Here is a 24207-nt window from a genome sequence, read left to right on the forward strand (position 1 = left end):
CTACCCACTTTCGAGAAAAAAATTCATTACTGAAAATATAATGTCCGACCATACGTACACCTATTCCCCTTAAATTTTTCGGCGAAAAAAATAATTTCGAATCGTTCTGAAAAAATTATTTTCGGTTGCAGGGGTTCATTACAATCATTTTTGGTGAATAGACGTACCTCCAAAATCCTACGCACTTTTGAGAAAAAAATTCCTCGAGAATATAATGTCTGATAATGAATAAATGATTCTCTTGCAGTTTCATGCATATGTTTAAAATATCATAACTCCTGAACGGATTGAAGGATTTCAATGTTTCAAAATGCAAACAACGCGTATTTTGATAAAGAATATGTACAAATTCTAAGAATATTCGAATAGTTATTCCTCAACCCTGTAAAGTGAGAAAAACCTTATAAAAATGGTCCAATTCCTCACTTCATATGTAGATATAGTCCAATCATCCGACATATTTGATTTCCCAGCATTGCCTCAGTCCCTAGTATACCAGATAAAGGGAATTTTACTGTGTACGGTTTAAAAGTTCATTACACAAACTCTATTTTAAAATTTTGATTCTGCCTAATAATTTAACCGAGCGTTTATTTCTCTGAATTCGACTGTCGTTTAAATTGCAACGTTCGAGACAGGAGCTTCGATGAAATTTTGTTCCACGGAAGGTATGCAAGCGTCAAAGTCGCGGTACGTATCGCGGAAGTGTGATATCGATTTTTCAAAAATGGCTACAGAAATTTGGAGGCGCATCCGCAGGACCTGGACGTTGCATCGCTACGCGCAACACGTCGGATTTGAGGGGAAAAAAGGGGTTGGTTGATACGCTGTTGCATCTGCGGATCACTGAACTCGTTCCGCGCGCCCCGGGGGCGCAAAGATTAGAAGCGGTTCGTAAAACGTTTCGCGCGAACGAGTTTGGTAATCAAGCCCGATTCGCCGCGCGACCGAATTTCTGTTCGGGAATTGAATTAAATTTCTGGGGACGGTTCCTATCATCGAATCGAACTTACAGGGGATGATTCTCCACAATTAGCTGGTTATAGTTCATAATTTATTTCACGGCTCATTATTGTAACCATTCGAATAATTGAATATTTTATAGGTAATCGAATACTGGAAATAAACTCATATTTGGAGAAGATACCTCCCATAAGGGGTGGAAAGATTCTTCGTACAATGGACAACTCGATTCCTAAACGTTACTCAAATACTGTAAATACGTGAACAGTTTCGTATTGCAATTAATAATGTATGAATACTGTCTAATTTCAATAATAATGATACATATTCGAATATTGAAATAATTAAAAATTATCTCGGGGCAAATAAATCTCGGAAAATCGTTGAAATTGACTCGAATTGTAAGGGAACTCAAGTTAAGGAAAATCTAAGTTGAATTTTCCATGACTCAAGAGAAATATAACTCTGAAAATCGTTGAAATTCACATTGCAAGTCCATTTGAAGCGTGGAATTGGCTCGAATTGTAAAGGGACTCGAATCAAGGGAAATCTAAATTGAATTTTCCACGACTCGAGTCAAATATCGCTCGGAAAATTGTTAAAATTGACGCTCTTCCGTAAGATTCTGATTCACTAATGGGAAATTAGTAAAATTCGGGGTAAATTCGGCGCGTATAGAGACAGAAAGGATCTATTGAAGCGTGAGTGAGTTCTCCGTTCCAGTCTCGCAGTCCACGGTTTTTCCGAATCCATTGAAAAGGTTCTTTCCGTTCCACGGACAAGCACGAAACGTTCCTTGTAGCGATTCCTCCCAGAGTGGCTCGACCGAGGTAACGCCGGCCGAAGAGGCGCATTAGCATGCGAAAGGAACGCCAGGAAAAATTCCGCATTCGGCAGATTGAGTTCCCGCGACGAGTCAACAACGGTTTTGCGAGCGAACTACGTGTGTGTGTGTGTGTGTGTGTGTGTGTATGCGCGCGTTTTCCTCGGTCTGTTTTCTATTTCCTGTTATTTTCGAACATCTGCACTCGCGAGTACAAAATGGGCGATGCCCGAACGTGCCAAACGTTATGCAACGAGGATTTGTTTCAGAAAAATATCCTTCGAGCCCCGGTGAAATTTAGAAAATATAAGCTTTCGACTCTGTGATCCCCATTGTTCATCCGGGATTTTGTAAATCCTTTCTAGTTATTGTACCAAAGAGCCACGCGAATTGTAATGTTGCGTTGGTCTTAATTACTGACTCGGTTTGTTCGAAAAATTTCGACGTACAAAGTAGTTGAAATGTTCGTCTGCCCGGGAAGAACGGCAAAGAGAGCTCGAAACATTCCGACGGGCAAAGCAGTTGAAACGTTGCGTTCGGCTGACAGAAAGAACGGTAAAGAGAGCTGCAAAAATAAATAACCGAACAAGAGCGGATAAATACGTTTCTCTTTCGCGAATATTTGTTTACTGGCCGGCCATTGTTCTTCGCTGCAATTACCATTATTAATTCCGCTTCGTTTCGTTCTATTAGTCGCGTTTAGGGGCTCGACGCGCGTTCGATGAACGGATCGAAATTTTAATGTCGTTTTTAGAAAAACAGAAAATATACATAATCGTATATTAGACATTCAATTAAATCACACGCGTCGAACAACGATTTATTTATTTTACATTAATACAAGTTTGTTAATTTAATTAATCGAGAGAAACTCCGAGATACAGAGCGCAGCGAACGAAACGTAAATTAAATTCCTATTGTTTAGCAAAGGTTACCTTGATTCGTTCGTCGGTTAATGAATTTCCTAGTTTTTGTCGGCGAACGTACCGCGGTTTAAATACATTTAAATACGAAGCTTTCTATCGAATATTAATCAGCGTCCCGCTAATTATTCGCTGCTAGTTCATCCGTCGTTCCGGAGTATTTTATGCCCGCGATAACGAAATGATCGTGTAAAACGTATGCCCGATTCGCAACGACTGACGTGTCATTAAATTACTACGGTTATTTCGGGGAAATTATCGATCCGCGGGTAATTAAGAAAATGCAGCCACGCGCAATTATAATTATTTCAACCACTCTAAATGATTAATGGAATCTTTGTACGGAACGAGTTTAGTAATTTTCAGCGGTCGATGCCGGGTGATAATTAGATAAGCGAGATTGTTGTGAAAAACACGTTCTCCAACACGATAATAAATTAATTAATTATATCGTTTACAAGTATAATTTTAATATATAGGACACTGATGGCTATTCATAATATTTAAATAATTTTCTGAACTATGTATATGTATATGGAAAATTCAACTTAGATTTTCCTTGACTTAAGTTTCCTCACAATTATAATTGACTCTCACTTGGAATCCTGGCGATTTTCCTCGATGATTTCCTATGATCCCTGCCATAAAATCATGAAAACAACGTAATATCAGGTCTCTAAAACCTGTGAAATTCTTTTTTTAAGCGATATTACCAGGTAAATAATATTGCTCGATTAAAAAAACCAACCGGTCACCCATCCCAGACTGCACACGGCCACCGCGCAGCTTAACCTCAATGATCGAACGAGAACCAGAGCGTCCAACGCTGCACGATCGTTGACAATTTGAAAAGTATAGCATGTCCCTGATATTCAGAAATGGTTTCTAAACACAGTGAAGCATGAACCTCGACTCCCAGAAGGGCGTAATATTACGCCAGCGGGCAGAAAACGCGGAGATTAATCGGTTCGCGTTCGATCCCGGGGAAGATGGCCCGCGATTGACCGATCCCTTGGAAATATTCTATCCGCTGGCCAGACATCGACTATTTCCCGGGAGAAATAGCGGGAACGTCGAAATTTCCCGAGCGTTTCCTTCGACGTAGGTCGGGCAATTTCCCGAGCGCGTCGCGGGGTCGACGGAGATCAGCATATGGAACAGTAATGGCGCAAACTTGCGCACCGGGGTCGCCGAAAAGAGAAGTCGAGGAAATATTTCCGTCTCGTGCACGGGAGTTCGAACGGGGAACTCGCGGGGGACGGCTGTACCGTTATTTCGTGAGGAAGACGTCCGACGTGCGTGAAAACTTGAGCCATAAATTCCCTGCTTTCCTGATGGCGCAGCGAAAGAACGCGATAAGGACCGGGTACAGGGGGGAGGGACCAAAGGACGTAACAACGGTGAAACCAAGTCACTTGGAGAAGAGTTTCAATTGAGTTAGAATTGTTCAATAAGAGTTAAAATTGTGAAATTTTCAGGAGTGCTTGTTTACAATAATTACATCGAAACTCATGAATTCTATCGACAGAAATTTTCTTTACTTTTTAAATTGTAGTAATTACCCATTTTAGAAAGAGCGTGAAATGCCTCGTAAAGTGATGAGAAAATGTTTTAAAAGCTTTGTCATATATTTTGTCATATATATTTAATTTTCAGGAGTGCTTGTTTAGAATAATTACATCGAAACTCATGAATTCTATCGACAGAAATTTTCTTTACTTTTTAAATTGTAGTAATTACCCATTTTAGAAAGAGCGTGAAATGCCTCGTAAAGTGATGAGAAAATGTTTTAAAAGCTTTGTCATATATTTATAGTCGAAACGTGAGAAACTGTCGTGTTTGAACTAGCCGTGAAACCATCCGTGGAAGGTAAAAGCGATCGAAACAATCACGGCCAATTATGTCTACTAGCCTACATTTCCCTCCATTTGCATTATCTTGGAGTATCTCCGTCTGGCCATTTCGCTCGGTACCACTGCCTTTAAACATCTCGCGGACCTTACTTACTCTCCCCCCTTTCCTCCGTCCCCCGTCCCGCTACATTCTGCTCTTCAACGTCGTCCATCATCTTTTCATTGAATACATTTCATTTTCCTGTTCCCTCTCGTGCTTTCTCATTCTTGGCCTCTGCACGTTCATCCCTCCCCCCATCTCCTCGACTCTCCTTATCTCGTCTAAGTCCCTCATTCACCTCTGCAGACCGTCCCCCTCCTCCCGCAGTTCCTTTACTCTTCGCGAACCATCGTGCCCGCCCCTTCGTCCGCACACCTTATCTCTGGCAACTATAATAGACCGAGATTTGATCGTTATTGAGTTTTGCTCAATAGGAAGCGGCTTTCCTATTTTTCTCATGGCAATTGATCACCCGGTCGATTCTCTGTTCCCGTCATTTACTTCCGACAACCTCTTTAACGTATTACAACCGACTTTGGGATCGTTACAACTCACTATGCGTACGTAACAAACAGTTCCATTTAACTTATCAAATTGGTACAGTATTTTGCAAGAAATATATTAACACTATTTCTACCAAGGTTTTGTTCACGTCTATCATTATCGAAAGAAAAATATTTCTTTCTAAATTACTGGAGAAAGGTAATTTTTTAAATTTTAATCTTGGAGGTGTAATTTGACGTTAAGTTATAGTTACTTGAGGAGCACGGTTTCGCCTAACGCAGTGCAAACACGACAATTCCGCGATGACTACGTTCAAAAATTTCCGAGATTCCGCAGAAACGATCCTGGCGATCGATCGGGTATGCCCGACGCCCTGGCAATTCTCGATTGGAATGCAATTCTCGGGTCGATTTAGAAATGATGCCCATAGCGGGGCGGATTCCACGACTGTTCGCAATTTCGTTATTAAAAAGGAACGTCGTTGGCATTTCTCATTTGCAGTTGTTCCCGGCGCAAGACGATCCTGAGGGACCTCGAATGGCAACGATGAATTCGTTCGGAACTAATCTGCAATAATTATTATTCATTAAGAAGACTTCTATAAAAAAAAAATGGCCTCTTCATTGTTCAGAAAAGTCAAACATCTTAAAGACCAAAAGGTCCAATTAATGTACCACTATACACACGATCGAGACTCGAAAACACTGGAATAAGTAGAAATAGTCAATATGTGGTCAGACACAGAGTGGTCAAAACCTATGTGGTTTCATTCTATATTCTCGACTTAATTTTACGCAAAGAATCGATATTTAGTGGCTGTTACTATTAGTATACAGTGTATAAATATAACACATTTATTTAAACAAACATATGTCGAACGACAGACCCAGGAAAGTAGTATTTCAGTCTTTCCTTACTTTCAACAAAGTTGTTTCGAGGTAAATTATTAATTTCCTCGAAATAATAAATTTAAACAAACTGTACAGAGCGTCGTCGATGTTTATGTACCGAATAAATATTTATTTTCGCCGTGTGTTGACCCACTTCACGAAGTTGCTAATGAAAATTTGACTTCGTTTCGCGTGCTCCGTACCAACGATGTCATTAAGGCCTCAAAGTGTCAAGGAGGGACATAAACGCTTCATTTCCGGCGCAAGACTATGCAAATATCGCCGCGGTAATTAATGCTAAACCTGTCGGCTACCATTCGAAACACTGCCACTCGTGCAGCGGCAAATATTTATCGTTCGACCCCTCCGATCCAATTGGTTAATCAACGTACACGAACTAGGTTATATTTAGACAACACGCAGCGTCCCTCAATATTCGCTGCAAACAGGCTTGAAAAAATAAACAAACACTTTGCGTCGACACTTTAACTTTTTACTAAATTCCGTTTCGAAATCGATCGAGTCGATTGCAATGAGTAGCATATTCTATATGGAACGAACGAGGAGTGGTAGAATGATTCTTTGTGCAAATACGAACCGAAATGGTGGAATACAATTTTTGCACACGGGGCTCCGATTTTGAGAAAATTAGCTTCGAAAATTATTGGATGTCTGACCATTTGTCGATTATTTCTACTTGATGTTTGGTATTTTCACTGATATTTGTAAAGATGAATGTGTAAAGTGGTTGGTGTTAACTAGGTGAAATATTTGCTATAGAACTTGCCTCTGTCCTGTCTGGCAGAAATGTCTGACCATTTGTCGATTATTTCTACTTGATTTTTCGTATTTTCATTGATATTTGTAAAAATTGATAGTGATTAGTGGTATCTGTTTAGAATGTTTCAAACTAGGTGAAATATTTAGTATAGAACATGCCTCTGTCCTGCCTGGCTGACATGTCTGACCATTTGTCGATTATTTCTACTTGATTTTTGGTATTTTCATTGATATTTGTAAAAATTGATAGTGATTGGTGTTATCTGTTTATAATGTTTCAAACTAGGTGAAATGTTTGCTATAAAACTTGCCTCTGTCCTGTCTGGCTGACATGTCTGACCATTTGTCGATTATTTCTACTTGAGTTTTGTATTTTCATTGACATTTGTAAAGATGAATAGTAGCGTTTGGTGTTGTCTGTTCTAAGTAATTCTGAGTAAAATATTTACCAGAAAACTTGTCTCTGACCACTGCACAATAATTAATTTCAATAAAAATGTAAGTTTGGTTGTCGAGATTTGTCCAACGCGAGTTTAAAAATCTTTAAACAAGTATATTTGCAGTATCTCTCGATGCTCGTGGCTCCTAAGGTTCGAAATCGATATTCTGGAGAAAGTATCGAAAACTTTTTGCTTTTCGTAAAATTTCCAGCGACCTCTGATCGCGATGTCGTCGAGCGGGCAAAAAGGGATACGCAAATAAAAGGGGTGAAAAACACTCTGGTAAATCACGGCTGCGGGTCTCGCAAAAACAAATCCCGCGAAGGTGCAAACGCAGTCGGTGAACCCGAGCGGAAGTCGCGATATGGCAAGATTAATCAACGGCTAATCGGGATTCGCCCCCGATGGTCTGGGGGTAACTGCGCGCGCCCGGCAGGGAAGAAGGGCGCAGACAAAATAAGAGAACCGTGCATGCAAAATAGACGACGTTGCACACGGGAAACGCAATCGAAGGGACCCCCGGACAGAATAATTAAGCATGCAGGGCCGAGAATAATACCGTTCGTTTCGAATACACGGACGAGACTGCTAACTAAACACGGATTAAATAAACATAAGGAACCTGAAACGCTTCTCTAATTAAACAGATGTTATCGACGTAATCTACTCGGGGCGAGAACAATGCCCCTGGAACCCTGCTGCCATAAGCAGCCCCCCGTCCACGATTCATATTCGTATTAACTCTTATCGGCTGCGTGCAACCCCTAATCGCGATACTATTTCACCAGCTTTAAAGACGAAGAAATAATTTAATCAATTATCCATATGATTTCCTTATGTTTCTATTTAAATTGGAATTAATATTTTAGAAAATATTTAAGTCATTTAATTCAAATATTTTCCCGTTTCTTTGTTCGAATATTTTATGATGATAACGAAACGATAAATATGAAATCTGGTGATGTCGCATTGGTCTGGAGAGGATACAAAATATATATTTACTCTGTAAAGTATTATTAATGTTCTCATTAGTCATTACTTCAGGTATATTGTACTGTGTCATTTACTTATGTAAATACGTGTATTTCGAATTGAAATTGAAGCAGAATATAACTGCGCCTTGCCCTTTCGAACATCCGTGTAATAAAAACATCGAATGCAAGAATAATACGAAAATATTACTAAAACACGGAAAACTTGAAGGCGTTCGCATTTTAATGAACTTTCAGGTCGAAAATAGTCGCTAAAAGTCAACGTTCGCGGTAAATATCGTACAGATTTAATTGAATTTAACGAATCCCAAGTGACCCCAGACGAATAATATTTGCTCGAGTTAAAATTAGAATTTGTTTCTTCTGGGAGTGAGGGGGGTCGCGCAAAGTGCTTACGTACACGGTTTCGCGTAAGAAATAAACTTTAACGTTAATCGAAGAAGAGAATCCTGTCGGATGCGACCACTTCCGGCAGTAATAGAAGATTGAACCCAGGAGGAACCTCGGCGAGTGTTCATTTCCGCGCATCGCGCGTGTTTCTTTCGATACCTTGAATCGCATCGAAGAAGTGGAACGGCGGGAGGAGGGGGGCAAGAAAGGCTATTCCCACGATACCATCTATACTGCGAATCCCCGAGCTCGTGCAAGACTTCTTTTTCATACTGCATGAAACGGCGTACTCCGGGTCATCGGGAATTCTAACACGAGCATCGTGAATTCGGATAACGGACGATGCTCCGATGCATTCGCGAGAAACCTTCGGAATATCCCGAATTCGCCAAAAAATTCACCATCGTTGGAAACATAATTTATAGTCGATAAATCCAGGGACGATCGCCAGCTGGATATTTCCATTGTTATCTCGGAAATTAATTTCGGTTCTGACCGGCAGGTGAAAAAACAACAAAAGCAAATTAAACGGGATCCGTTTTTGTTTATACTCTTCGGAAGATTTAATTAAAAAATGCTTCGCGATACGAGAGCGAATTTGAAATTAAATCGCACGTTTTTTCGTCACTATTAAAAAACGTGCTTTAAAAGTTTTCGAAAATTGATTAGCAGCCATCGAGAGCGTGCACGTGAAATATTAATTCTGCTTCGAACGGGAAGGAAAAGAGTTTCGTTTGCGCTCCTCGGGAAATTCGATTTAAAAATTGAATTAAAAATTAAATTACACGTTCTTTTACGATATCGAAAATACGGGTTCAACGGCTCGTGTAAATTGAGTAACATGACCGCTAAAAATTAATTTTGGTTCGAACCGACGCGGTGGAAAAATAAAAGAATACGTCACGCTTCGATAGCTTTGTTCGTCATCTTTCGAAAATATAATTTGAAAATTTACGGGTCAAAAATTTTGTTTTAGAATCGTCCGATGAGCATGCAGTTGCCAGAGAATTAATTATAGTTTGAGTCAGCAAAAGAGATACATAAAAAGTTTCATTTTCAATTAATTTCGCGAGCTCTTTTGTAAAATTGAAATACATTGATGAACTGAAATAGTGCGAATAAAATCGTCGAATAAAAAATGCCCATTCTTTACGATATGAAGAACTAACGATCGTTAATTTCATTTCTCTGTTCGCGCTGTTTCGTATTATCTGTTCGTCGTTATTCGGCATTTACAGTTTCCCCACTAATGCAATTGTATAGCGTAACAGAAAGAATTTCATCGTGCCTCTGACCAAAAGTTCCTGACCTCCTCGATAACTTGCGGAACTCGATCTAAATCCTCCGCGACGGCCGATGTTCAATTGTTGAAGCACCACTCGTTGAGCTCTCCCTCATCGACTTCGATTCGATCCAACCTAAATTCAATCTTGTCAAATCCCACGCCGAACATCTTCCAAAGCTTCAATACCGTCGAGTTATTGAAATCCGAAACAGCAAGGGACAGCTCTTTCCCGTCGAAACTACTGCAAGTAGCCATAAAGAATGCCCTCCTAAACTTCTGTTCGGTATATGAGAGAAATCAAGTCGTTTCCTCCCCCCGGTAAACTGCATTTTTACGATCAATTTCATTTTTAAATTAGCTCGTTCCGTACAAAATTCTGGTTGAAAGTGAAACATTATCTTTATTAAAGCCCAAGTGCTCAAACATTCCCGAAACGAATGAAATTCGAATACTTTCGATCTTCAAAGACTGCACCATAAAATACACCACTGAAAATTCTACAATTTTAAAGCGGATTTAAATTAGATCCATCTTAAAATTATTCGCGTTATAAAATTATTACGATCGTTCGATGAGATTAAAGCGCGCTATTTATTTCGAATATCGAAACCTTTTTCGAAATCCCTGATTTCCATTCGGATCCTCTCGAAGCTCTCCGCTCAGAGTCGATCGAAAGGACGACAGGAATTAATCGAGCACGTTTCGCGACGTATCCTCGAACGCATCGCGGCCCAATTAACCCATAAATAATAATTTCTGTCCCCGTTCGCGGCGTTCCCATCGACGTAACCGATGTCTGACATCAAACGAACCATTCTGCCACGTCGATTCCCCGGGAGGATCGACGGCCGGGAAAACTGGAGCGACGAATGCAAAATATTTCCACGTCGAGGGGGCAAAAACGCCCGGCACTCGTTCCCCTTTATCAATCGATATTCCCGGCCCGGCTTATTCAATCGGCCGTTCTGCGGCAAGAAGACAACAGTTTGCGCGAGTATCCGGGCCGAAAGTTCCCATTCGCTGCACCGCCGGAAGTTCCGCGAAACTCGAGTCACCGCCTTTCAATCGAACCGGATTAAACTGCAACCGATGAAGTTACAAAACGAAGTTGCGTTTGAACGTTCGCGAAACGATTTTCCCCGTTGGTTTCCAAATTCCCCACCTTTCGGTTAATTACAACTTCCCTCGGGTAACGACGTTAAATAAAAAAAAATAAACTGTCAAAGCGTGGACCAATTTTGGTCGTTCGGAGTTCGATGCAATCCTTGCTGTTTGGAAACCGCTCGAGGGACTGGTTTTTCTGTGACTCGAGAAAAATCGCTACCATCGATGGACGCTAATTGATCTGTGGAAAATTCTTAAAGAAGCTCCTCGTTGTTCGTAGCTAAGCAAAATGCTTAATAGTTGGGAAATATTGCTACCATCGATGGGTGCTATTTGATTTCTGAGGAGATCTGTCTTTGTTTGGGGCAAAGGTACTTAGATTAACTAATCATAGCTTTTTATTAAATTTCCTAATCTGTTTCCCGGAACATGGTATCGAAATATTTTGGCGAGTGTGTCCAGTGAAAGTTGAGTTTGCACCGACAAGTCGAGTCGCGATTTTTATCTCAGATGAAAGTGGATTGAAGAGATTTGTTGTTTTCAGTTTCCTTTGTCAAAGGTTATAATGGATATTAACGGGGGTACAGTACAATTCCGCGCGCAGGAAACGACGTTATAAATTCCGGGGTAAAGCGAGGTCTCTTCGAGGGTTAATCCAGTCCTTTAATCCACTCGTGGCTCCATTTTTTCCCCCCCGCGTAGTTTCGCAGATCGACCGCGTAATGCAGCCGACGGTGCTGTTAAAAACACCGTCGCGCCTCGCAGGCGTACGTTAATAACATCGTGGAGGTCCGGCGGGACCGGTAAATAGAACAACATGGCCACGTCGAGAGACCAAAGAAGTACGTGCACCGTTGCACCGTACGCGTCCCAACTGCATCGTGGCCGCCGCGTCGAGTGCCTCCGCGCACCGTGGTGCAACATCGAGACAATGTGCTCTCATTAGCAGCTGTCGCGGTTCTACTTCCCCATTTCCGTTACTACGCCTTCTTTCTGCTACGATCGTCTCCGATGGCCACTCTTCATACGGCGTTAATCGAGTAACGTGCGTTAATAAAGCGTCACAAACGAGAAATGGCCTTCAAACATCCCTAAACATCTGCACAATCGTTACTATTTTGTGATTTTTCCGGGATTTTATATTCTTATCTATGGGAAAACCAAGATTTTCCAAATCTGACTTAATTAGTTTGCATGGATCCTTCGTCAATGTTAATGACTTTAAAGATTTATTTGATTTTTCTACTTTGGTTGCGATTCTTCCTACAAGCATCCTCAAACATCCTTAAACATCTTCAAAATCGTTACTATTTTGTGATTTTTCCAGGATTTTATATTCTTATCTATGGGAAAACCAAGATTTTCCAACCCTGACGTAATTAGTTTGCATGGGTCCTTTGTTAATGTTATTAATTGTAAAGATTTATTTGATTTTTCTACTTTGCTTGCGACTCTTCTTACAAACATTCTCGAACATCCTCAAACATCTTCAATATCGTTACTAATTTGTGATTTTTCTGGGATTTTCTGTTCCAATTTATGGGGAAACCAAAATTTCCTAAACCTGACGTAATTAGTTTGCATGGATCCTTCTTCAATGTTAATGATTTTAAAGATTTATTTGATTTTTCTACTTTGGTTGCGATTCTTCCTACAAACATTCTCAAACGTCTTCAAAATCGTTACTATTTTGTGATTTTTCCGGGATTTCCTATCCTATTTATGGGGAAACCAAAATTTCCCAACCCTGACGTAATTAGTTTGCATGGATCCTTCTTCAATGTTAATGATTTTAAAGATTTATTTGATTTTTCTACTTTGTTTGCGATTCTTCCTAGAAACATTCTCAATCGTCCTCAAACATCTTCAAAATCGTTACTATTTTGTGATTTTTCTGAGATTTTCTATTCCAATTTATGGAAAAGTCAAAATTTCCCAAATCTGACGTAATTAGTTTGCATGGATCCTTCATCAATGTTAATAATTTTAAAGATTTATTTAAGGAACGTTCTTCAAATATCCTCAAACCTGTTACTATTTTGTGATTTTTCTACATTTCCTACATCATAGTATTAGTATCACTATTCCCATTTACGAAAGACCAACTACTTTGTATGTGTACTTCATCAACGTCAATAATTCTGAAGATCTATTTGATTTTTCTATTTTATTTGCAATTCCTCGAAGGGGAGCATCCTTCAAACATTCTCAAACATCCTCAAACCTGTTACTATTTTACAATTTCTCTACATTTCCTACACCACAGTATTACCATTCCTATTCCCATTTACGAAAGACCAACTATTTTGCATATGTGCTTCATCACATCAATAATTCTGAAAGATTTCTTTGAATTTCCTATTATATTTGCACCTAGGGCTCCACACTCGTCTATCAATAGAACAATAATACCAATAATGGGTGCAAATGGACCCAGAATCAAGGGTCGAGGCAAGAATATAGAATTCTAAGAGCGAGGGGAAAGTTCTTTGCCACCGTTTTCAAAGGCCGTATTCACCGTATCGCTGGAATTAGGTACGATCTCTCGGTCTAGATGGTGTCCGGCTAATGAAACAGCAAACAGGATCCAACCGCCTCGGTCGCACGGAAAAATGTTAACCGGTCCTGGTCCTGGCGCGCGACAAACGGTTTTCCGATAATCTTTCCAGCGCGCGTAAGTCCAGCAAGTTTCAATGGCATATCCCTGTGCCAGGTTGGCTATTTCAATACGCCGTACGCGGCGCGATGAACGGGCAAACTGTGGCCCGAGAGGCGGCAAAGGGGCCAATCGGTTCTATGCTCGACGAACGGTGTGCATTTTGAACTGAAACGATCCCCTGTCAAAGCCTGACGCGTTTTACCCGCTACGCAAGACAGATTCGAGTGCCTTTTCGACGCCCGTGCACACGCTGCCGGTATATGATCCATCCATCTTTCCCATCTTACGGCTCGAGGGGAAACATTCTTCGACCAGCGTGCACCCTTTTACGTAACCGGGCTCCCGAACGAACCGAGCAAATAAATTCACGCGAGCATTCGTACAGGGAACGCTTCTGAATTTATAAAACAAAATTTTTATCAATATTTTTACCAACCAATTATTTCGTCTCGTGTATACAAAAGCTATTCTTGTCGAAGAATTTAATTTCGAACGGTATTTATTACGTTTCATTGGAACGTGGAAACCAGCTGAATTCGGATGAGTCGTTTTATCGATGCTTCGGGGACGTCAACCGTACCGACAAAGTTAAATAGCCGGCTTTCTCGACAATGCTTTGCAAGTTTTCTCGGGAACATTGGAGGCAAGACGTTTTCCAAAGGTTCCCCAAAACTCGGTTACTTATTTCCGTGCCAGCGAACTCGTTTGCAGATTCGACCGTCGAACTTTCCCGGAACGCTGCATCCGTATGCGGAAACGTTTTTCGATTCGAGCCAGCGTGACCTTAAACCCTTCATTGGGCAAATTTTCGAACGTATCGCGGCGGAATTTGTTCCTAGGGAGCATCTCGGATCGACCATTACGAAAATACCGAATTCTAAGTGCTGGATACAATACGGAAAAATATTTTTCTCTGATGCATCTTGGATGTGCCATTTATTTAATAAATACTTATTTCCATTATGCATTTCTTCACGCATATATCCATTGTTTTATATATAATTATCGATAGTTCTAGGGTTAAAGAAACCGAAATCACCAGAAGAAAAAAGTGAATTATTATTTGAGTTGGAGCAATGGAGATTAAAATCAATTTTTATTGCATTTTGAAGGTCTCTTTTCACTTCTCCGAACTGCAAATGCAATAATTCTAAAATCTAAATTCGCGCTGAAATATTTGTGGAAAAAAGAGAATTAATTTTGTTCGACCATCGATATTTTTCATAGCAATTTTTCTCTGTAAAAAAAGAATTTTGGACATCGAACAATAACATCAATGGCTTGTTTGAGTTCGAGCAACAGAAATAAAATTAAATTTTTGTTGCACTTTGATGGTCTCTTTTCGCTTCTCCGAACTGCAAATGCAATAATTCTAAAATCTAAACTCGCGCTGAAATATTCTAGGAAAAACGAGAATTAATTTTGTTCGACCGTCGATATTTTTCGTAGCAATTTTTCTCCGTTAAAAGAGAATTTTGTACGTCGAAAAATAATATCGATGGTCGCCTGGGAGGCTCCGTTATTTCCGCGCGGACGAGCTCGCCGACCGGTCGAGTTTCCGCTCGAAGGACGCATCCGTATGCAAAGACGTTCATTTTCGATTCGAACGAGCATGACCTTTGTATCAAAGATCGCGATGGCGTTCGACGTATAACTACTTCCGATACGGAAACTTCCTGCCCCTACCAGAGGCATCGAGGCGGACGTGGAACGGTCCCGCGTGGTCTTTCAACCGCGTGCAAAATGGTCCCAGCGTCTGGCGAGACTCGATTGCAGTTCGCGACGGAACAAGTTCCTTTCCTCGAAGTTCGGTTTCCCTCTCGTCGCGGTGCTCCTTTGATTCGTTTCCACGGGAAAGTTTTAGTTTCGACACGGCAAAAAGAAACGACCTTCGTTTCGCTAAACGTCGATCTCTCTTTGTGAGACATTAAAATGGCGGAAGTTGCGGGGCAATCGTTTAAGTGTCCAAGTGCTCCGTGGACCAACGACTTCGGTATTATTAATAATTACCGTCGTGTTTGTCGATGAATTAAAAACGAGAGCTCAAAGGGAACCGGAAACTTTGCTAACCTGTTCCAACCACTGAATGCTAGCTGCTTAAATTGTTCTGGACAGCCACAACTTTCTGTAAGCAATGTAGATTTTATAGGCTGAGTAGAAATTTTATAAATATTATAAGTATTATGGTATATAAAAATTTATTTATCTTTTCTCGAATCTTCTTAAAATTACTAAATAAAAGACAAAATTTATTTTTCATTAAATTTTGTGGTTGAAGTTACATCAATTTTGAATTTTTCTGTTGTAAATGAATTTTTAAAATGAGTTATTCCCAACACATGAGATTTGAAAACTTTTGACGAACGTAAAAATAATATTTTACAATTTTATCTTGTCATACGATGTATAATATTTGTGTTCAAAGAATCGCAATTTAAATAGTTCCACGTTTCTCTATTATTTCTTTTTCTATTTGCTAAATCACTGAGCAGAATCGAAGGCCTCGAGTGAACTGTTCGAGAATTTATTCGACACTGTTTAACGATAAATTAATTCCTCGAATGTATAGTAATCTTATCGGGATAGCGAAGCGCAACGTTTCCAGAGGATCGAAGCGCGGCAAAGGAATCGTGGTATTTCGACAGAGGCAGCCCCTAATAATAGAATTTCGTGGACGATCAATCGGAAAGCAATTAGCGGGGACTATCTCCAGCGAACTTCTTTCGCGAGCTTCCCTCTGAATTTCCTGTCGCGTCTCGTCCCGGCGAAAATGTTGTTAAAGTGTCCGTTGTTCCACGGGAATAGTTAGTTTGGACGCTGCTAATTTCCAGCGAAAAACGAACGGACGCTTCGAAACGTACGTTGCATTATGCAACGCTCGATTCGCGCTGAAAATATTATCTAAATACGGATTTCGCTCTGCACCGCGAGTTGGGCGAACAGAAATATATTCGACTCAATATTTAATTACGAACTAAATACATTGGTAGCCGATAGAGACGAATTAATTAATACGAATAATTATAAATACAGGGTGTTCGACCACCCCTGGGAAAAATTTTAATGGGAGATTCTAGGGGCTAAAATAAGACGAAAATCAAGAATACTAATTTGTTGATGGAGGTTACGTTGAAAAGTTATTAACGTTTAAAGTTCCACCAGTACTGAATTTTTTTCTCGAAAGTGGGTAGGATTTCGAGGGTTTGTGTATTCACCAAAAATTATTGTAATTGACCCCTGCAAACGAAAATAATTTTTTCAGAACGATTTGAAACACATGAAATTTCAGGGAAAATTGTCATATATGGTCAGACATTAGATTTTCGGTATTTTTTTCTCGAAAGTGGGTAGGAATTCGGGAGTATGTGTAATGACCAAAAATAATTGTAATGGACCCTCACAACCGAAAATAATTTTTTTAGAATGATTTGAAATTTTTTAATTTTGCCGAAAAATCTCTTCACTTACTGAATTTTTTTCTCGAAAATGCGTAGGAATTCGAGGGTATGTGTATTCACCAAAAATGATTGTAATGGAACCCCACAATCGAAAATAATTTTTTTAGAATTATTTGAAATTTTTTAATTTTGCCGAAAAATCTCTTCACTTACTGAATTTTTTTCTCGAAAATACGTAGGAATTCGAGGGTATGTGTATTCACCAAACATGATTGTAATGGACCCCCACAACCGAAAATAATTTTTTTAGAATGATTTGAAATTTTTTAATTTTGTCTAAAAATTGCAGTACCTGCTCGAATTTTTTTCTCGAAAGTGAGTAGGATTTCAAGGGTTTGTGTATTCACCAAAAATGATTGTAATTGAGCCCCGCAAACAACAATAATTTTTTCAGAATGATTTGAAATTTTTTAATTTAATTTTCTAATAACTTTCTCTCAGATAGATACGAATTAACACAAAAGAACACCAAAATACCACGATTCTAGCACACTGGAATCTTAAAAATTCTTCCTAAGCATCCAAAAATGTTATACTTCCTTTCACGTTACCAAAAGCATTAGATCCTTCTCAATTCTCTTCGACAAGTCGCTGTTGAATAAAAAACCTATAAAAATGTATTCCATCGAGGCGCTAGTTTCGAAATCAGCTGTTTACAGCGATTTCCACGGACAATAAAGCATCCCCCGCCATTTCGTAGAAGATTTTCCGGTTCCCTGTTCCGAGGAACGCGATTTTGACGCAATCGACGGGACTCTGGGGCTCGGATTGAATTCAGGCCATTGCAAATAGTGGTGGGGGATAAGTGAATGAAGAAAAGAAAAGAAAAGTGAAACGCGAGGAAAGTGTCTCGACGACGCCTCCCGTCGAAATTGAACGTCGGATCGCGCGTTTATCGCGCCCGAACGGACCCCCGAGGTCCGTTTTTTTTCCCCCCCCCCCAGGTCGGTCCGCCATCGCGATCCGCAAAAGAAGCAACGCGAGAATTCACAGCGAACGTAAAACGTCGCGAAATTTTCTTGCTCGCGATCGGACTCGATCCACGGGCCGCGTGCTGCGGACGTTTTCATCGCCTCTCGGATGAAGAATTTCGCTTCACGCCACGGCACCTCCTTCTGCACGTTATTTGTCACGTACAGGATGTCGACACGATGCAAACGCCGCTAGAATTCACGCAGGAAAACGTTGCGCCGAGTGTTTCGCGAAATAAATCCATTGCATAGAATATTTCTCGTTCGAGAAAAATTAGTCAGATTTTTTTAGGGACAATAACATACTGGATGATCTATGTATATCATTTGTTCGATCTATAACGTGTTTGCACACATACAATTAAATAGATTGAGAATTTTATTTTTGGCCTCGATGTCGATTCTATTTTGAATTCCTTTTATTATTAAAGAGACCGTGATATATCCCGGTGGCTGATTAAAAAAATTTCGAGCCCCAACTAAAAAATTTATCGCCGGGGGGTCGTGCCGTAAACCACCCTTTTCCTGGAATATCTTTGCTCTTATTTTATAACGCATTATGCAAAGTTCTGGTCGTTAAATTTTTCGACGCGAAACATTCCCTCGCCGATAGAAGAAGGAAAAAAACGAAAGGAATCACTAACCTTCTTAAGTCACACGAAGTTACCAAACTTTCCTACCCTCTCGAACTGTCCCCGAACTATAATCGAAAAGATAAAAATCGGTCCGCGTAAAATCCCGAATTCACGGAGGGCTGGGGAGAAAAACTTTCCGCGAGCTGTTCTTTTTTTTCTCTGGGGAACAGTGTCTCTCAATCTGCGGTCAATTTGAATATACGTGAAATACAATTCGAATTTTGCCGAAGGTTTTCAACGAGCAATTAAAACGTTCGTTGTTTCAGGTTCGAGAAACCCCCAAAATTCGAAATCTATGAACGAAAGAAAACTATGTCGAAAGAACATGCCTAAATAAGAGTACGAAGCAGAGTTAGGAAAAACTAAACTTACATCGTTGTTACATCATAACCTAGATTAAGAAAACTATTCTTTTTCGAATTCTGAGGATGGTAGGGAATCTGAAACCGAAAATGTTTAATTACTAGCTGGGAACCATCGGGAATCATGCACAATGTATTAATTAACAAATATTATTTGTCGTATTTAAAATTGAAAAATTAAATATCTTCTATAATAATCAAGCTATTGAGAGATAAATTTCCATAATTCCGTGTTCATGGTTCCCCATAAAGATGGCTGCTCAACCCGTTACAGGCACCGTTATCTTCTTTAGCATTTCCCTTTCAAATGAAGCTTCAACTTTCAATATTCGATTCAATGTGTAGATATTTATTCAAATTTAATTGATGCACAGACACGTGCTTCTTTCCCTTCGAACAATATACCTGCGCCATAAATCGGTTACGAAATGTTTAATTCTCGCTTTTTGAATTGAATAAATTCGAAACACTCTCGAAGTGGACCTGCACGATACGTTCACGTCGTTCCCAAAAAATGTTCGAAGCCCCTCTCCGCGCAATTACAAGCGAGCAATTTCTCGGGGAACGTCGGAATTGGATGCACGGGGGCGTCCAGAATCGATGAATCGCGGAAACAGATTCGTCTGTGGGGAAATCGTGGACCGTGAGAAACGCGCGGAATCGCGAAAGGTGGATAGCCAGTAAGTTTCGGAGCCAACTCACCGGCGCAACTGTATCCATTTTTATGAAGAATGTAGCCGTCCCTGCAGTCGCACTCGTACATTCCATCGTGAAGTTCGTAGCAAAGCTGCTCGCAGGGAGACTCGTGCCCGCATCTTCCTGCAATGCAAAGAATTGCCTCCGTGAGAGACTTATTTTTATACCCGCGGAGACTCCGAGGCGGAACAAACGAACGGCGATAAAACAAATTCAGAAAGCATTCAACCTTTCCAGCCGAGCGAACGAGCCTCGAACGGGGCCAGATTCGCAAATTCACGTTCCAACGAATTTAAAATATATCAATCGAAAGCGCGATTCGAATGGAGGGGAGAGAGGGGGGGGGGTGGCAAACCGGGAATTCGAATTTTATAAAAATTGCTCGACAAGGAATCGCAATTTTATTTTGAAATTAATCCATCACCATCCATCCATCACTGTCCATTAAATTTTTATTTAACGATATTTTCACTTAACTGGATATGGGGCACATTGACACCCCTCCGACGACTGAAATTTATTTTATTTCTGATCGATATTACGCGATGCAATTTTTCAATCTTTCTTATTCTTTGATATAGAAATGGTCCATGATGCTAGTTTAACAACTTCACGTTCATATTTTTCGGGTTGACCAAGAATGATCAGTTTTCTTTTTTGCACTTGTTTCTAAGCTATATAGAAATGTTATTTTTGTTAATTACAATATTGTATCTAACGTATAATTTATCAAATATCATTTTTCGAAGCAGTCAGATTCGGGCATGAGCGTTAAGAGGGTCGAAGAAACAAAATTATTTCGAAAGTGATCTCTCGAAACGAAACATTTCGAATTCCCCAGGGAACCACACGTTACCACGAATTGTGAAATGACTTCGCGGCGGAATTATTAAAAAAAAAACGTAAAAGAGGACTTGGTTCGCGCCACAGTGGCCACACCGTCGCCACGAGAGCCGGTTCAACCGCGGTTTTTTCCAAGACACAGTCGCAAGATTTCCCGGTCCAATTTATTCGAACAACGGGAATGGAGGAGGGGAATCATAGGGAAGCCTGTTCGTAACGAGCGGCAAATTAAAACGCTCTTCGCATGGAAATTTAATCGTTACGTTTCGCGGGAACCGCGTACGCGAGAAACGCAGATACGGTGGAATATTCTTTGTAACCGGATGGAAAAATTAGTTTCCTTAACAACGCGTTGGATTCATACATTAATGATAGATTCGACCGTAAAATAATTGCACGTTCGTTGCAACCCCTAATATCGACGATTTTATCAGTGAAATTCAATATAAATTGCAGATGAAAATTATTTGTGAATCTTGTAATTTGAAATATGGAATCTGAAACTGGACAATGAACAATTTTTTACTGATTATTTTCTTCATGAAAATTTGTGTAGTAGAGTATAGATTCATAGTATGATCAATTAAATTCGACATAAATTAGAAGCAAATAATATTTGTGTCTCCTAACTTTATATATGGAATTTATAATAAAACTGGAAAATCGACATTGTTCCACAAATCTAGTATCAATTAATGAACAATTTTTACTGATTATTTTCTTCATGAAAATTTGTATAATAGGGTGTAGATTCATAGTATGATCGATCATATTCAACATAAATTAGAAGCAAATAATATTTGTCTCCTAATTTTATACATGGAATTTATAATAAAACTGGAAAATCGACAGGGTTCCATAAATCTAGTATCAATTAATGAACAATTTTTACTGATTATTTTCTTCATGAAAATTTGTGTAGTAGAGTATAGATTCATAGTATGATCAATTAAATTCGACATAAATTAGAAGCAAATAATATTTGTCTCCTAATTTTATACATGGAATTTATAATAAAACTGGAAAATCGACAGGGTTCCATAAATCTAGTATCAATTAATGAACAATTTTTACTGATTATTTTCTTCATGAAAATTTGTGTAGTAGAGTATAGATTCATAGTATGATCAATTAAATTCGACATAAATTAGAAGCAAATAATATTTGTGTCTCCTAACTTTATATATGGAATTTATAATAAAACTGGAAAATCGACATTGTTCCACAAATCTAGTATCAATTAATGAACAATTTTTACTGATTATTTTCTTCATGAAAATTTGTATAATAGGGTGTAGATTCATAGTATGATCGATCATATTCAACATAAATTAGAAGCAAATAATATTTGTCTCCTAATTTTATACATGGAATTTATAATAAAACTGGAAAATCGACAGGGTTCCATAAATCTAGTATCAATTAATGAACAATTTTTACTGATTATTTTCTTCATGAAAATTTGTGTAGTAGAGTATAGATTCATAGTATGATCAATTAAATTCGACATAAATTAGAAGCAAATAATATTTGTCTCCTAATTTTATACATGGAATTTATAATAAAACTGGAAAATCGACAGGGTTCCATAAATCTAGTATCAATTAATGAACAATTTTTACTGATTATTTTCTTCATGAAAATTTGTGTAGTAGAGTATAGATTCATAGTATGATCAATTAAATTCGACATAAATTAGAAGCAAATAATATTTGTGTCTCCTAACTTTATATATGGAATTTATAATAAAACTGGAAAATCGACATTGTTCCACAAATCTAGTATCAATTAATGAACAATTTTCACTGATTATTTTCTTCATGAAAATTTGTATAATAGGGTGTAGATTCATAGTATGATCGATCATATTCAACATAAATTAGAAGCAAATAATATTTGTCTCCTAATTTTATACATGGAATTTATAATAAAACTGGAAAATCGACAGGGTTCCATAAATCTAGTATCAATTAATGAACAATTTTTACTGATTATTTTCTTCATGATATAGTATTCTTTATTATAGTATTTTCTTCATGGTATAGTAGTATATAGATTCATATTACGAGCAATCAAATTCAACATAAATTAGATGCAAATAATATTTACGTATCCTCCACCTTTAAATATGGAATTTAAAACTGGAAAATCGACGTGCACGATAAATCCAGTATCAATTAACGATCAACTTTTAGCTACTAATTTTCTTCATATAGAAGTTATTTCCAGTCCCCCTCGACTCTGTGTTTTCTTACCGTTGGCTAAAAATAATAAGAAAGTGAGGAAGTGGGGTATTGAGTAACGATACGGATCGAGTTGATCCTTGGTAGGATGGGCAGAAAAAGTTCGTCGAAGTGAATTTAGGGCGCGTTCATAGTTCATGGCAGGTGTACGAACGGAAAATCGTGGGAGCCGGTTTAAGACGGTCACTATAGCCGGTGGAAACTGCCGGGGGCAATCAGGCTCGAACGGGTTCGGATGGTAAGAGGATATAGAGCGTGCCGTTAGAACGACCAGGAAATTGTAATCCTGGAGGAAGCTCGCGGTTAGGCGTGAATTATTCCGGCGAACTGGGCGGTCGCTTTGTCGATCGACCGTCGCGTTACCGGGGGTAAAATCCTAAAAGGGCGCGAAAGGAGCGACGGCTGAGCCAGCGTTTTGACGAAGCCGTAGAATAATTCAAAGATAAATGGACCGCTTCCTGCGGAGCCTCTCAAAGATATGCTTTCAAACGGGCAGCTTTATCTTGGAGAAATTGTAGCCGTTTAACCCGCGATTAAATAAACCCCCCCTCGGTTAGGGGAACTCTGAATAATCGTCGGCTTCTGAATCTGCAGCGACAGCGATCCCCGATAATTATCTCGCCTCGCACAAAATTATCACAACACGAATGCTGACGTTTCACTTCGATTCGTCAAATTTCAGCAATCCACTTGATTTTCTATCCGTAGAATTAGAATCGTTACAAACGTGGATATTAGAAATTTTATTTTTTAAGCGTTGTATTATACGTCTGTTTTGCCAATACCAATTTCAGTTGCCTCGTGACTTGTAAAAGTATGTTGAGCAATGATTTTCATGTAAATGTTACTGAAGTTACTTCTGCAAAAAGAGTTAGGCAACTTGAACAGCAATTCTCAGCTGATGCATAGCAATAGCATCCCTTTTATTCTGTCCATAATTATCAATGTTCCTCAGAAAGTTTAACGCAACTTTGTGGTGATCTTTCAAGTCTGTGAACGGTGTCTCGAACTCTGATGCTTTCTGTCACATTTGTACATAAACGAATATATTAAATTTAATTTAACTTGACTTAATTGAATATGAAATAGAATTGAGCACTTTTGGTGACTAGAAATTTGTGATAATTGAACTAGGATGCACAGGACATCGAATTTGCTACAAATTTTATTTTTAAAACCTTCTATTGCACGTCTCCTTTGCCAATATCAATTTCACTTGCCTCTTGCCTCCATTATAAAGCTACCAACGTTAAATTCGATAAAAAAACAGGTGAAAACCGCGAACAAATCTGTACCTCTCCGCTCGAAGATGTCCAAGGTATCCTTTGGGCTTCGCGTTGATCCGTGCCTTTA

At 39.2% G+C, this 24207-nt stretch overlaps 1 protein-coding gene across 2 annotated transcripts in view; it reads right to left on the reverse strand.

Moving 5' to 3' along the window:
• The window catches only part of LOC122398727 (pikachurin), a 198469-nt gene that overhangs the window by 111450 nt on the left and 62812 nt on the right, over positions 1–24207 (reverse strand). For both annotated transcript variants that reach the window (XM_043398859.1, XM_043398860.1), the window contains exon 3: positions 19775–19891. In XM_043398859.1, coding sequence (XP_043254794.1) covers positions 19775–19891 — 117 coding nt within the window. The remainder of the gene's footprint in view (positions 1–19774; positions 19892–24207) is intronic.

Source organism: Colletes gigas, unplaced genomic scaffold (assembly GCF_013123115.1).
Source record: "Colletes gigas isolate AHSC1104 unplaced genomic scaffold, ASM1312311v1 Colletes_gigas_Sc00012, whole genome shotgun sequence".
In the NCBI taxonomy this organism is placed as follows: domain Eukaryota; kingdom Metazoa; phylum Arthropoda; class Insecta; order Hymenoptera; family Colletidae; genus Colletes; species Colletes gigas.